This window comes from Budorcas taxicolor, chromosome 18 (genome assembly GCF_023091745.1).
Source record: "Budorcas taxicolor isolate Tak-1 chromosome 18, Takin1.1, whole genome shotgun sequence".
Lineage (NCBI taxonomy): Eukaryota > Metazoa > Chordata > Mammalia > Artiodactyla > Bovidae > Budorcas > Budorcas taxicolor.
In genome coordinates, this window is record NC_068927.1 from 37,026,857 (window position 1) to 37,042,456 (window position 15,600).

At 53.5% G+C, this 15,600-nt stretch overlaps 1 protein-coding gene across 4 annotated transcripts in view; it reads left to right on the forward strand.

The window, feature by feature from the left end:
• The window catches only part of DUS2 (dihydrouridine synthase 2), a 32,003-nt gene extending 16,671 nt beyond the window's left edge, over nucleotides 1–15,332 (forward strand). For 3 of the 4 annotated variants that reach the window (XM_052655980.1, XM_052655978.1, XM_052655979.1), the window contains 10 exons: nucleotides 1,907–1,954; nucleotides 4,463–4,528; nucleotides 4,720–4,790; nucleotides 6,764–6,850; nucleotides 8,158–8,326; nucleotides 10,430–10,551; nucleotides 11,717–11,866; nucleotides 13,199–13,286; nucleotides 14,387–14,460; nucleotides 14,696–15,327. In XM_052655980.1, the coding sequence (XP_052511940.1) occupies nucleotides 1,907–1,954; nucleotides 4,463–4,528; nucleotides 4,720–4,790; nucleotides 6,764–6,850; nucleotides 8,158–8,326; nucleotides 10,430–10,551; nucleotides 11,717–11,866; nucleotides 13,199–13,286; nucleotides 14,387–14,460; nucleotides 14,696–14,933 (1,113 nt within the window). In that variant the 3' untranslated portion in view covers nucleotides 14,934–15,327. Of the gene's footprint in view, nucleotides 1–1,906; nucleotides 1,955–4,462; nucleotides 4,529–4,719; nucleotides 4,791–6,763; nucleotides 6,851–8,157; nucleotides 8,327–10,429; nucleotides 10,552–11,716; nucleotides 11,867–13,198; nucleotides 13,287–14,386; nucleotides 14,461–14,695 lie in introns of all 4 variants that reach the window. The other variant, XM_052655981.1, reaches the window with a different exon arrangement.
• The last annotated feature ends 268 nt before the right edge of the window (nucleotides 15,333–15,600 follow it).

Genomic DNA, 15,600 nt, shown 5'->3' on the forward strand with positions numbered 1-15,600 from the left:
GATGCAGATTCAATCCCTGGGGCAGGAGGATCCCCTGGAGTAGGAAATGGCAACCCATTCCAGTATTCTTGCCTGGGAAATCCCATGGGCAGAGGAGCCTGGCAGAATACAGTCCATGGGGTGGCAAAGAATTGGACATGGCTGAGCATGAACGCAAGGAGTTGAAAACATCAGGCTCTGTTTTGCTACCTTCTAATTATTCCCTTGTGCACCTGAGTTGTGTATGGAGCAGAGCTGAAATGGTTGGAATATTCCCCCTGACATCATGGCATGAAAAAAGCAAGGAGCAGGATTGTATATGATGTGTCACCATATCTGTGTGGGAAATGGGGAATGAAGATATATATTTACACTTCTTTTTATATATTTGGAAAGATACACAAGAAACTGGTGACACTTGTTTCCCCTGGGGAAGGAAACTAAGTTTTTCTTTGGTTTTACAGAAGAAATAAGGTTCCCTTGCAGGGGTGCTACTCCAGATAATTAACAAGGTCACAGCACTGGCACTGACCAGTCAGAACAGATACCTCCCAGTGCGCTGTACCCAGTACCTTCCAGCTGAATATCTGCTCTCTTCTCATGGTGCAAAAATGGAAGTCATATTAAAAAAATAAATTGAATCGTTTTCTCTCCTTCTAAGCAGGGAGAGTTCTTACTCTTCATCCTTTTGAACCTTTAAGATTTTTAATATGTTGCCTATTCAAAAAAGCAAATTAAGAAGTTAAATAGAAAGGGAAGAAGGAAGGGAGGGAAGGAGAGAGGAAGGAAAGAAATGCCAGTTAGAAAAGCCATTGCTGGGGACGGAGCAGAGAGACCAGAGTTTAGATTCTGCGATTCCATAAGGAAGGGCTGGATTGTGTGCGAGGTGAGGGACAGTGGAGCCAGTGTGAGTGGCCAGGGCTTCCTTGAGGCCTCTAAGGTTGTATCTGTGGTAGTCTAGGGCTAGAAGCCCTGCTCATCCCGTTCTCCTCTGAAATGCAGACTCAGTCTGTACCAGTTCAGCGTTCTCTCTGGTTCTAATGTGTATTTCTGAAACATGACATTAAACTGTAATAAGTAAATTTAAACCTCCTGAGCGTATTCTGTGAGCATTCATTAGTTTGTAGTTTATATACTGACAGCATATATTTACTGGATTTGTCTTTCTTCCCTTCACCTCATTCTGAATGGATTCAGATTTTTAACATTCCCCCCTCTTCCAATTATTAAAGTAATTCATACCATTGTCCAGAAGTTGGATAATATAGAAAAGGACAAAAAAAAGCAAAAACAGGAAAATCGTCAGTAATCTCACCATCAAGAGACGATGACTGTTATTCATGTTGAGATTTAAGTGGCTCTGGGGATTGTTGGTTTCCATTAGTTGGGGATTTTGTCAGAGTTTGACATTGGTCTGAGTGCCCAGGACCGGGGGGCCACTGTTGCTGGCAGGGGAGCAGGGCCTGGACATTACTGCAGATTGTGTGCCTCTGTGTGGCTTTGCTGGCAGTGGTGGCAAGTGATGGTAGGATAGGAAGAAGGTAGATTCGATCTCCTTTCAAAGGAAGACCAATCCGTTTTGTTTTTAAAGAGGCTTGGCAGCTGGTGGGGTTTAGTTTATTAAGGCACTAAAACCCTTGGTAGGAAATGGGCAGTGCTGAAAAATTATTTTTTTAGAACCCATTTCCAGGTAGACCTGCGGGTCTTGCTAAGAGGATCAGAGTGACGGCTTTTAGAATTCGTCAAACTGATACCTGGTGTTGTGGGCGCAGATGCTGCTGCTTTCTTGCTTGCCCAGGAGAAGTGCTGATCACCAGTGGACCTTGGTTTCTGGGAGGCAGGTGCTGAGGTGCTGCCAGGTTGCCATCCCACAGGGAGGAGCTGCCCTCCTCCAGCTGTAAGAGCCCCTGTATGTGCTTTTCCTTAGGGAGGAATGGGAGCTGCCCTGCTGTCAGATCCTGACAAAATCGAGAAGGTAAGTCATGCCCTTAAGAGGTTTCTTAAGCGTGCCTGTGAGCTAGAGCTGTTGGGAGCACCTTCCCTCCCCTCCCGTGAGATTGAGAGAATCACTCACTCTGGAAATTTTTTAAAATACTTCCTGGTGATTTTGACATGCAGCCAGATTCAGGAACTCCTGAGCCATCCTGCAACAGCCTTGTTGTTCCTGAAAAGCCCAGGGCTAGGGATGTGTCAGCCGAGAGCCAAGGGCCCTGAGGACCCATTTAGAACCACCTCTATATGCCTCTCTTCCTTCTGAGAAGATAATGAGAGCACAGGTCAGGCTCACTGTGGGTTGTGGACATGCTCGGTGGCCATGTGTGTCAAGGCACAGGGTATTGGCCTCTCCCAGTGGGTCCCCTGCACACTGACAGAGTCCACCATCCGTATGAGAGCAAGCCAAGCTAGGGCTATACAAGGTAAGCTGAATTAGTCCCCTCCGGTCCCCTTCCCCTGTGATTCTGGTGGCCAGGTTTCCAAGGCATTAGGGTCAGACTGATGTTTGCCATCCAGTGTTGTGAGCTGCCAAGGCATGTGGGAGTAACATTTTCTGTCACACCACATGCACCTTTGACTTTTCTCTGTCAGTTCACCAGCTTTCTCCTTGCTGTTCCTATTAGCTACTTTGATTTCCTTTTCCTCCTCCATCCCCACTTCTGTCTCTGGGCCTTCAGTTCAGTTCAGTTCAGTTCAGTCGCTCAGTTGCGTCCGACACTTTGCGACCCCATGAATCGCAGCACGCCAGGCCTCCTTGTCCATCACCAACTCCCGGAGTTCACTCAGACTCACGTCCATCGAGTCAGTGATGCCATCCAGCCATCTCATCCTCTGTCGTCCCCTTCTCCTCCTGCCCCCAATCTCACCCAGCATCGGAGTCTTTTCCAATGAGCCCCCCTAATGCCTCCCACATGCTAACAACATGAGATAAGGCACCACTGATAAGAGGTGCCATTGCCATGTCAGCAGCTCAACCTTGTATATTCCTCCAGCCCCACTGTCTCTGGGGTCTAGGAAATCCAGCATGTTTGTGAGTTAGGGGCCTTCTCATTTTTCCTGGATATGGATAGGCACAGAAAATAACCTCAGACGCCTCTCTGCAGGCTGGAGTGTATGTGGACAGTTGTGGGTGTCCACCCTTAGGGGAGGGGCCTCAATAGGGGGTTTTCTTCACAACATGTACATATAGGCATTTCTGTTATCCTCTGGCCTCCTGGTTTCTCCCACCTATGCTGTTAGCTCTGTCTTCACCACTGCCCTTCTTTGGGCATGTTGCACACAAGAGGCAGCAGAATTCACAGCTCACCTCAGAAGCTCACTTCATTTCTGTCTTAACTATTTTTAAGTGGCACCTGGGCCAGCAGGCCCTGTCTTGCCTGTGATCTGTCCTAACAGCCTAGCCTCTTGGTCCAGTGTCTCCTGCAGGGCCCTGCCTTAGCCTGTCCCTGAGAGAGGCCTCCTTCATTGGTTCTTGTAACCTGGCTGTCTGCTGCCCTCTTCTGTCTAGAACCAGACTGGCAATGGCTGCCTGAATGTCCCATCTGCTCTGCTGGACAGGGATCCAGTTTCTTGGAAGAGGGCTCTTGGGATCACCTTCCCTCTAGCTTTCCTGGCCCAAATTTTTGATGAGGGAAGAAGATAAAGATAGCAAGGTCACGGACATGCAGTGTCATCTACCCCTCTCTTGGTCTCTGACTCTTGGTCTGGTGTTGTTACTTCCCTGACACTTTCCTATGTGACTTTCTTGATCAGTGTTTAGAGTCCTTTGCAATTAATGTGTAAAATAAACCCTTTTAAGTAGGATGACAATGTTGTCTTTTCCTTCCCCAGTTTCTCTGCTGTATGTCTGACTCCCCGAAAGGGAGGACAGGGCCCAGGACCTGTTCAAGCTCTCTTGTTCCTACACTTGGCAGACCCTGGCACAGCACTCAGGGAACATGCCTTCAGATAGGAATGGAGCTGTGAGCCATGTGTTCTCAACCAGTGTTAGGCCTCAGAATCATTTTGAGGAGAGGCCATGTTGGACAGAGTCTTTTGAAAACATACATTCCTAAGCCCTGCCCCTGAGCCCTGCCTCATTCAGGAAAGAAGAGGTGGAATCTATGGAGCTGCATTTCTGAGGCTCTCCAGCTGATTCTGATCCTGGTCCCAGCAAAGGATTGCACTGTGTCCTGCACAGGCATGTATGTAGATCCACCCATACATTCATTCCCTCACTCATTCATTTACTGAATATATGTATACTGCTATGGACCAGGTAAGGGACTGCTGGGGCTGGGGCTCTAGTGGAGAAAAAAGGTGAGCTCCTTCCTTCACGGAGCTTCCATGTAGATAGTGTGCAACGGATGCATTCACATTTACCCATACATGGACGTAAATGTGTCTGTGCCACTGGGCTCCACGGGTCTGGAGTGAAATTCATCAGTACAAGCAGCTGTGGTGATTATTCTGGAAGAGGCAGATGTTCTTGTGCTCTCCCCTACCATAGATCCTCAGCACTCTTGTGAAAGGGACGCGCAGACCTGTGACCTGCAAGATTCGCATCCTGCCATCGGTAAGGATGGTGTGTTACACCTGAAGGTCCATTTTCTCTGCAGATGTTGGTCAGGGGTGGGTGGTGGTGTGAATGAGTCTTGAGGGGATGGGTCAGATTTGGAGGAGTGGGGAGATCTGAGCCCACTTTGGGAGCTGGCAGCTGCTCCCTGTGTGGCTGCAGTAACCACCCTGTGTGGCCCCGTCCCTCAGCTGGAAGACACCCTGAGCCTTGTGAAGCGGATAGAGAGGACCGGCATTGCCGCCATCGCGGTTCACGGGAGGTAGGTTGTCCCCTTGCTAGTGACCGACTTGCACGGAGGTCCTCAGCCATTTTGATGCTTCTTCACCAGATCCTGGGCACTTACCAGCTTCTCTTTTATGTACCCAGCCTAGCTCTTTGCTTAGCTCTTTGACACCCCCTGAATCTGGAGGGCAGTCCAACCCTTTCTGGGGTTGCATTTTTCTTTGTTTTATTCATTGAGCATCTACTGGGTGGTAGAGACTGCACTGAGCTTCAAAGATACAGACACACCAAAGGGAAGGAGAAATGCCCCTACCTCAGGATGTGCAAATGCTAGAGATCGAGTGATTTGCTCAAAACTGGGTCGTGCAGTCAGGAAGTGGTGGAATTAGAACTCTGCCTCTGAATCTCATTTTCTTTCCACTACATTCAGCACTAACTTTTCTCCCGAATGACCCCAGGCAGACTGCTGTTCTATAGGCACCACCTCTTTTGTCTGCCCTCGTTGGACTACCAGCTGTCACAGGGACTGCTTTAAACAGTCCTTAGGTCTGTAGCGAATGTGTTCTCTGCTGAGACCTGAGGTGTTGCTGAAGGCTATCCTTGGTTTCCCAGTCGAACTTGCTCCCTGTGTCCAGGATGTACTTGTGTACCAAATCCTAGGTTGGCAAATGTCGGCTGGAGTGACCTCCCTTCTGAATGATGTTCCTTGTGAGTTCAAGGGTCTTATAGGAACAGCCCATTTCTTGCAGGTGTGTCTATTACAGCATTTTCAGAGATGGAAACCCAGAACTTCAACATATAAAAACAGAGACGAGCAGAGCTATGTGTGTTGAAGCCAGCAGGGGGAGGTTAAAGGCCGCACACTTATACATACACACCCCTTCCAGAGGCAGCAGGCTCTGGGCTCAGATGCCTGGCTTCAAATCCCAGCTCTGCTGCTGGTTGGCTGTGTGTCCTTGGACAAGTTATTTAACCTCTCTGAGCACTACAGCCCTCATTTGGAAATTAAGATAGTTTCTGCTTTATAGGGTTGTCGCGAAGCTTTTATGAGATTGTGAATATACAGTCTTGGCATAGTGCCTGGCAGATAGTGTTCCCTGAATAAATAAAGCTATTCCTTTTTCCCAGTAGTTGGAAAGACTAGGAAGACAGAATTGGGCAAGTTTAAAGAGGGACTTTCTGGCTATCAAAGCTGTTAAGGATGGGTTAGAATTGGGCTGCTAGGGGTGTGGGAAGGTGGAGGTGGATGTTGGATTGATGGGACTTTCTTGGGCCCTGTGGGCCCTGACACTTTGGTTGAGGAGTATAGCAGAGGGACACCGTAGATAGGGCCTGGGCAAGGGCTGTTTGGTCGGCCATCTGGTTCACCCGTGAGCACAGCTCAGGTTGGGGTTTACCTTAGCATCCCTAAGACTGACTCATACACAGGAACTTCTTGCAGCTGATCTTAGATTCAGGGGCCTCGGGCTGTGGCCCCGCCTCCCTGTGACCCTTGGTGACAGCCCTGGTCTGTGGCCTGCCCGTGCCAGCGGCCTCTCCCCAGGACCAGCTGCCCAGCTTGACTTCAGCACAGGCAGCTGTGTGGGAGTGGCCCGTCTGAGCGGCAGCAGCTGTTCCCTGTCCCCCGGGAAGGGCAAGACCAGGACAGTAGGGGCAGTGTCCCTCATTCTTAGGGCAGTGTCCCTCATTCTTAGGGCAGTGTCTCTCATCTCCGGCAGAGGCGAGGAGAAGTTGGGGGTGGCCATGTGACCACCCTCATTGGCTCCCAATAGCCACGCCTCACCTGCAGGCCTCTGAGGGCTGGATTCGGTGTGTACCTGCGCTGCCCCTGTGTCCTGCAGCTGGGGTCAGGGAGAGGCATGCCCTGTAGCCTGGAGCCCTGTCCCTGCCGGCCACGCAGCCTTCCTGAGTGCCAGCAGGGAGGACTGTCAGGTCTGGCTCATGTCACTGGGGCTCAGTGTGATGCAGCCTTTGGCATTCAGCCCCCAGCCCCATCTCTTTATCACCAAGGAAGCGAGAGGAGCGGCCCCAGCACCCTGTCAGCTGCGAAGCCATCAAAGCCATCGCTGAAACCCTCTCCATTCCCGTCATAGCCAAGTAAGCCTCCCTTCCTCCTTGTTTGTTCTTTTATGCCTCATTTTACTCAGAGGGACTTGAACTGACAAACAGAAAATGGAATGAGATAGCGTCAGAAAAATGACCCTCAGGGAAAAGAAGACAAGAATGTGGCAAAAATGAACTTGGGAACAAGGCTAAAAAGTATCCGTCATGTCCCTTGACCTCTGGTGAGCGGCTGACGTAAGTATGTGGTAGGCAGGGGCCCAGGGCATTCTGATGGAAGGATCGAGGTGGAAGTGTTTAGGGAGAGAGCAAGAAAGAGGCTGCTGAAAGGCCCCCGGGGAAGGTAGCGTCACCCAGGGCTAGGTGTGTGGGGTATGGAGGCAATCCATGCCAGAGCACAGAGAGCCGCGGCTCAGGGGCAGGAGGCAGGTCACAGGCCAAAGCCCAGGTCCTGGCAGGGGTCAGGGACTGATGACCAGCCTGCCGGCTCAGCAGTGGGACAGCAGTGTCTTGGTGTCACTGGGGAGCTGGCCTGTGTCAGCTAGTTGGGAGTCCAGCTCAGCCCAATGGCAGGTTGGAAACAGAGGTTCTAAAGCCCTGACGAAAGTCCTGCCTGCCTGGAGTCAGGGAGTGGGAAGCTAAGGCAGGGGTGGGGGGCGGTGGTGGCAGCCAGGCCCACTTTGCCCAGGCCAAGGTGGGTTAGTGGTGGCTTGGAGAGAGGATGGGGCTACTCAAGACCCTAGACTCTGTTGCTACCTGAGGGAGCTCCTCCACCTCTCATCCCACACAGAGTGCTATCTCTGAGCTGAGGGTGCCACCTGGCTCCTAATGAAACAGACAAAGAGCAATTTCAAAGCGGCCATAGGATGGCCTGAAGGGAAACTGCGACCACACCAGGCCTCCTTCCTTCCTCTCATGACCGCCCTGGATGTGTTCCCTTTCTAGGGTTTAATCCAGCCATTAGTGGGCATGTAGGGCCCCAGCCTGGGGCTTTTCCTGTCATCCCGGTATCCGTGTACAGATAGCTGTCCTTCGGACATGGACTGGCTTTAGTCACTGTTGAGGATGAGGGCCTGGGAGGGTAATCTTCCTGAGTACCTGTGAAGTGCCAGGCACAGTTTGGGCTGCCATACTCTATCATCTCACTCACTATTCCTGGCCCCACAGCAGGGTGTGTGTTGTGCTCTCCAGTCTCCGAAGCTGTCATAGTAGTTGAAGGGCTTGGCCAAAGCCACATACTTAATAAGCGGCAGATCCAGGAGTTGCCTGTTTCTGACAATGCTGGTACGAGGCTGGGGCTACCCTTCACCAACCCCCCATCCCCGCCGGCTGTTGTTTTTCAGTGGAGGATCTCATGACCACATCCAAGGGTATTTGGATATAGAGGACTTCCGACGAGCCACGGCAGCCTCTTCAGTGATGGTGGCCCGGGCGGCCATGTGGAACCCGTCCATCTTCCTCAGGGAGGGTCCACGGCCCTTGGAAGAGGTCATGCAGAAGTACATCAGATATGTACGTCTACACACTTTTTCACAACAAACTTTTCTCTCTGTCTGCCCGCTTTCTGCTGAAAGTGATTTGGGTGAGTCTCATGGGGGAGCCTGGTGGGCTGCCGTCTATGGGGTCGCACAGAGTCGGACACGACTGAAGTGACTTAGCAGTAGCAGTAGCAAGCCCCTGGCAGCCCATGTGGTTCCTCTCTTTTCCTTTGTCTTGTCGCGAGGCATTGGGTTTTCCTGGCTGCAGTGTGAAGAGTGGGCTGCTGGTGGGGAGAGGGTCATGGCCCTTCCATCACCCCCTTTTAAAGCCTCCAAGGTGTGGGGGTCATTGCATGGGCCTCTGGATCCAGGATGCTGTCGGGGCCCCTAACCCATGATAACTTTCTCTAAGTCCCTGTCACCCCTCTGCCTCTGTGCACAGTGACAATGCCAGTGGGTAAGCACTTCAGCAGCCACAGCCAGGAATAGACATCATAGCGGCTGTTGCTGACAGATTCTCTCCATAAAGACGTGTCACCTGGCCATCAGTCATAATCGCTTCTCAAGCTCTTCTCTTGTAATTCCCAGAAAGCAAAAAAAGTAAAAATGTAATTCCCAGTTAGGCTACTTCCTCTGACTCAGGAAGTAGCCTAACTTTAACCCTTTTCTTGGGGAATAGCTTTTTCTTCCCACCAGGATGGTGATGATAGTGCCAGGGCATTTCCTATAAAGGAGTTTTTTGTCACCTACTGTGTCTCATTGGCACAGCCCTGGCACCCTGTGGGACTCTCTGACCAGCTGTGTGTGTGTGACTGTCAGCAGAGACAGTGAGTGGTCCACAGACTCCCACCCTCCTCTTCAGTCCTGGAGCTGCCACCCACCTGGGGGTCAGGAGCTTCTCAGACTCTCAGGCGGCCGTGACCGTGCCTGGGCAATTGTGGCTGCCATGACATGTGGGTGTCCTCAGTGCTGAGGAAGCTGGGGGTGGGGGAGGCCCTGAGGCCCGTGCCCAGAGCCGGCAGCCTCTGTTCTCAAGCCTTTTCTGCTCACTGCTGCAGCCTTCATCCCCTTGGTCCCAGATGTCCTATTGGCCAGGTTAGTGACCACCAGGTTCTCCGATGGCCTGGGTCAGCCAGAGGTGAGGGGCTGGGCTCAGCCTAGGTGGGCTGGCTGGTGGCCTGTGGCTGGGATGGCATAGTCAATAGAGCCAAGCTCTCTCACTGGCTGAATGGTGATGGTATCCTTCCTGCCCAGCCCGTCCCTTGGCAGCACCTCACGAGGGTGTGTTGGGCCAGAGAAAGGGAGTGGCTTTCCAGCACAGGCAGGGCTGCTTCTGGTCCAGCCAGGTGCCTCTGTCCCAAACAAGCTGAGTCAAGGCCTTGCCGCTGGCCGGGACTTACCCCTGGGTCTCTGCTTTGTCGTGACGCACTGAGGCAAGGCCTGAAGACACAAGCCTAGGTGGAGGGATTAGAAGAGTGTAGAGGGTGAGCAGTAGAGGGGTGGGTTCTGGGGGGCTGGGGCACCCTTTGACCCTTGCTCTCCTGCCCTCCCCAGCCAGGCCGACTTCCACTGGGCATCCCCAGACACTCGACTTGCCTCCTTGAGCCTGCATTTCCCCATCTGAGTAGTGATACCCATTTGTTGAGCTCGTAACACATGTGAACATGCTTGGTCCATGATACTGGGTTTTCCCACGTTGGGGGAAGCTGTAGACAGGGTGTTTAAGATGTGGTAGTGGCAGGTGCCTGCCAGGGTTATAAGGAGTAGAGGAATCTCACCCCTGTCCTGGGGCTTGCCCTGCCACACCTGTGCTTGGCTGTTCCCCGCTCCTCACCATGGGAGATGCTTGGCAGCAGGTCCTCAGTGGTAGCTGATGCGGGAGCAGCTCCCTGCACATCTGGACCTTGCTCAGGTTGTCCGGTAGTGTTCTCCTGACTGGGGGCCTTGGCTGCAACCCTCAAGCCTTGTGTTACTAACCAGAGGAGTAGATGGCCAAGGTGGAGGTGGCTCTTTTGTGGGGGCCTCAGCTCCAGGCCCCTCTCAGGCCTCCTTGGAGCCACTTTTCCCGCTGTCAGAGCAGCACGGGCCTCAGAGCCTGCCTGGGCAGTAGGGGGGCTCACGGCAGTTCTTCTTGCAGGCTGTGCAGTATGACAACCACTACACCAACACCAAGTACTGCTTGTGCCAGATGTTGCGAGAACAGCTGGAATCACCCCAGGGAAGGCTACTCCATGCTGCCCAGTCTTCCCAGGAAATTTGGTGAGAGGGGCAACGGGCTGTCATCTGTCCATGCAGACATACCCCGGACCTGACCCTGAGCCCTAAACTGACTACCAGGGGACCCTGGGGGTGGATTTGCAGAATGCTGCGGGATACAGCTTTGCCTTACAGAAGGGGGTACTTTCAAAGCTTTAGAACCTACCATCCCTGGACTGATCTCAGCAGCAGAATTTTGGAAACTAGGGCACCAGTGGGATGGAGGAAGGTGAGGGCTGGTCTTGGGAATCCCTGGGGAGGAAGGGGCTTTCCTGGTCACAGATCTGTCACATGCCAGGCCACCGGGATCCAATGGTTAGGAGACTTGGGGTCTTAGGATGGAACCCCCGGCATGTGCCCATACCTTCACCCCATCTATGGCCACCCCTTGGTTCTCTAGGTCTGCTGGAGCTCCAATTTAGGTGGTAGACTTTGGGGACCATCACAACCTGGCCTCATGCCTGTCCTTCCTGTGCTTGTACGGGGCCTCCTGCCTGGATGCTGTCTCCCCTGCACGTTCGCAGTCTTTACCCTCCTTCCCCCAGAGAAGGCTTTCTGGATCAGGCTCGCCCTCAGGCAGCCTCCAGTCCTTAAGATGCTCCCAGAGGGAAGAGCCTTGCCAGAACCTTCCTCCTCGCCCTGGGCTTATGGTGCTCAGTCTGTCCCTCTTCCATGTGGCTTAACCAGCTCGACCTCAGTACCTTGTCGCTCTGGGTAGTAACTCATTTTAGGTTTGGCCTAACTGTGGTCAGGGCGGGAAGTGGGGAACCAGTCAGTGGTCAGGCCTGTGTGTCTTCCTCCCACTGGCCCACGTGAGAATGAGGCTGTGCATACCCCCAGCGCTTGGTCCTTCACCCACTGCTGGCTGGGGACACCTGCCTGTGTGTTCCTCCTTGGAAAAAAGACTTCAGTGACATTCGGAACCTTTTCCACCCAGCCCAGCCCGCTCTCCACTGCTCATGCTTAGGGGGCACCTGCTCCATTCTCCAGCTGCTAGTTCAGGCTGATCACAGGGAGGTGTAGGAAGCACCTTCCAATGGCTCAACCCTGGTGGTGTTCCAGTGTGTGTAGGGGACATTTCTCAGTGGCAGGCCCTGGGTTTCTGCAGCAGTTCCCTGAGCGCTGGCTGCACTAAGGGGCTTGCCCTACTCTTCTTATCCCTTCAAAGTGAGGCCTTTGGCCTTGGTGCCTTCTATGAGGAGACGACACGAGATCTGGACGCCCGGCGGGCCAAACTTCTGGCCAGGAGCCCAGAGGAAGCAGAGGAACCAGCTGAAGACACTTCTGGTATCATTAAGATGGCCATCAAGTTTGACCGGTAGGTCTCCAGCTTGGCTTCAGCTTGGGCCAGGGCCAGTCCTCAGGTCTGACTGGGCCAGCAAGCTGGCTGGTTAATGCCAAGCCATGGGACCACAGGCCTGCTTTATTCTGGACGCTTGTTCTCAGTTTTCAGCAACCCAAAGAAGGCACTTTGGAGAAGACAGATCCTGAAAGCCCAGGCAGTGCTGTCAGGGTGTGCATGCTGTCCCAAGGGTGACTAAACTATACCTTTTTCCAGACTCATCCCCTCCCACAACTCAATCTGGGGAGACTTGTCCCCTTCTTTTACTGAAAATATGTGTTTTCTCCCTGAAAAAGTAGTGAAAGTATTAGTCACTCAGTAATGTCTGACTCTTTGTAACCCCCATGGACTGTAGCCCACCAAGCTCTTCTGTCTATGGAATTCTCCAGACAAGAATACTAGAGTGGGTTGCCATTTCCTTCTACAGGGGATCTTCCTGACCCAGGGATTGAACCCAGGTCTCCCGCATTGCAAGCAGATTCTTTACCATTTGAGTCACCAGGGAAGCCCCGGTTTTTACCTTGGTCCTCAGGAATTAGCTGCCCATAAGAAGCTCCAAAAGAGCCTCAGGCCCTGAGCCTTTATCTAGCTGAGCAGTCCACCCTTCACTGCCCCTTGTTAGGCCTGTGGTGCTGTCTGTAGGCAGAAGTAGCCTCAGGCCAATTATTGCCTCAGCCGGTGACTCAGCTTCAAATGGGGCCCTGGCCCTTATCCTCTGTGACCTAGGATCTGAGCCTTTCTCGGGTCCCCAGACCCAGACAAGGAGTCAGTCTTGTCTGGCAGGGACTTGGGAGGTGGGATGTGGGCTCAACTGTTGGGCAGTCATACCTCGGGGGAGCTCCTGGTGGGAAGTTGGAATATGGTGCTTCCGTCCCTGTCACCACTTGGCTCTGGAGCCAGGGTCCACTGTGCCCACTGACACTCAGGGGACATAATTGGGGTGGAGCTAGAGCCTGAGACCATTGTATGACAACCTTGCTCCCCACTCCTACCCACTCCCTCCTGAGGTTGTCTTGAGAGGCAAATGGTACCTCCCTTCTTGGCTGTTTAAGCTGTTTTCCAGGCTGGTGCACACTTCCCACTGTGATTCCCCAAGCAGCTGAAGCTCGTCTTCCCTTCAGGTAGAACGCAGGCCCCAAGCTGCAGGTGGGACAGAAGCGGGAGATGCAGGGACTCGGAGCAGGAGTCCTGACGTAGCAGTCTGTGGTCTCAGTTCATGCAGCTCCTCCAGGCACTGAGTCAGGCCCCTGCTGAGGAATGCAGTGCTGATGGTCGGTGGGCCCTGACCCCTTCCCTGCCTCTCTCCAGGCGAGCATATTCACCCCAGATCACCCCCAAGATGTGCCTGCTGGAGTGGTGCCGGAGGGAGAAGCTGGCACAGCCGGTGTATGAAACGGTGAGTTCCTGGCTGTGTCCTGCCCTCGTCCAGCCCATGCACTCCCGCTGCCGCTGTGGCCCCCAGCCCACCCATAGCTCTGCCTGGGCTCCAGGCCACTTGGCTGGAGCCTGATGTTGCCTTCTGTGGGCTGAATGCCACTAATTCCTTCCCGGTGACAGTGGCCCTACTGTCTAGTTCTGGGCACTTTCATAAAACGAACTAGAGACTTAAGTAAGTAGTGCTCAGGCTGGTCCCTTCTGGTGGCATTGCCTGGGCAGGGGTCTCATCTCTGGAAAGGGCTGACTGGCTTAGGAAGGATGATCCAACCTTAAGTTAGACTGATGGGTTTTTGGACCAGGCCTCAGCCAATGGGGCACAGAATTGGGCCCCCCACATCTTGGCCCCTCAGTGGAAACTGAGATAGTCTTGCTTCACTTCCTTTGGTCCCCATGGCCGTGCCTGTTTAGGTTGCTCTGTCTCTTCTAAACTGGCCTGTGGACATCCAAGCTTGTATCTTCTGGGCCTGGTGTCCCCATCTGCCAGAGTGACTTTTCCAAAACAAATCTGACTCTGTCTCCCTTGCTCACATCCTCATCAGCTCCCCAGCGCCTTTGGGATCCAGCCCTCCCACCTCAGCACAAAGCACGCGCGCCCCACGTGTCTTTCCACTTCAGGTCACGCCCACTCAGCTGCCCACCCACCACTCCACCTGGTCGCTCTGCCTGGTGTACTTTCTGCGCCCCTGTTCTTGTCCCCTCTCACCCCTTTGCCATCTGGTGAACTCCCCCTCACCGAGGGGACCTGGCCTATCCAGATGTCAGCGGGAGAAAGCTCCACAGTCATGCGCAGTTGAGGGCTGTGATGGCCTTTCGCTTAGGTCCATGACAGAACCCCTGACACACTGGGATGTCGTTGACTGTGTATCTGCCTCTCTTCCCTGGAAGATGCATACAGGCCCTTCCGGGGAGGAGCATGTGATGGAGGTAGCCTTCGTGTGACCTAGGTGAAAGTAATTCCTTTTCTCTGCCTTTGTTGTGATCCTGGCAGGTGGGCCTCCAGGGCTTGGCCCTCTGGCTCTCATGCAGCTGTCTCTGTTTCCCTTGCTCTCTCTGTACCAGGTCCAGCGGCCCCTGGATCGCCTCTTCTCTTCTGTTGTCACTGTTGCTGAACAAAAGTACCAGTCTACCTTGTGGTGAGTTTTCTCATCAGTGGGGATGAGGCTTGGCAGCAGGGCCTGATCCTTGCATTGGCCTGGGAGGGTTAGGGGGGCCGGTGTACCTAGACAGTGGTATCCCTGTGTGATGACCCCTTCCCCAGTTTTGTCAGAATTTCTGCCAAGGGTGTATAGAGTCAAGCCTCTCAGCCTCTCAGCCTGTAACCAGTCTGCCTATCTCCCTGCCTTATTGTCCCTTACCTCATCTACCCAGGGACAAGTCCAAGAAACTGGCGGAGCAGGCTGCAGCCATCGTTTGTCTGCGGAGCCAGGGCCTCCCAGAGGGTCGGCTGGGTGAGAAGAGCTCCTCCTTGCACAAGCGCAAGCGGGAGGCCCTTGACCAGGACCCTGGGGACCCCACAACTCAGGAGCCAGCCGTGCCTGGGGAGCTGTGCAAGAAGCCTTTCGTAGCCTTGGCAGGTGGTCAAGAGAGCCCCCTGGAAGGCTGGTGACCACTGTCCCTCCCTGGCCAGCCCCTCCCTGGGCCTGGCCCTAGGATGGCTGTGGATGCAGAGCATCAGCCAGATGGCACTGGACAATTTTCTGCCCCTGGTGGACAGGAATTGAGAGGTTCTGGCTTGGGTCAGCAGCCTGGAGCACAGGCCGAGCAGTGCCCAGAGTGTCCATCTCCCTCAGTGGGTCTGAGCAGCAGAGCCAAGTTCCCAGCGACCTCAGTATTTTCTTTGAAAATAGGAGCTCTCAGGCGGCATCTGCGCAACCTGACATTGGTACAGTGCAATAAAGACACCCACCACCCTTACCCCCGGCTGACTGCTTCAGCCTGGCTCTTTACGCATGGATGGATGTCTTGGCATTAGTCTGCTTCCAGCCTCTGGGTAGAGCTGGGGATTCCTGAAGCATTTCTCCTACCCATCCTAGATGGAGGTGGGGAATGGCGTATCACCTTTAATGCTCACTGGACTCCTGGACTCAAGTTGAGCGAGGAAAGCCCAAGAGGCCCATTCTGCAGATGCTAAACCTGAGGCACTGGCCATCAGTTGGCTTTCCTGACGAGAGATGATATGGAATCTAGGGGAACTGTTAGGGTATCTGGTACCCTGGTAAGGGACCAGGTCAGGCGAGTGGCGGGGTAGGGGGTGCTCAGTGTGACCCACCCTA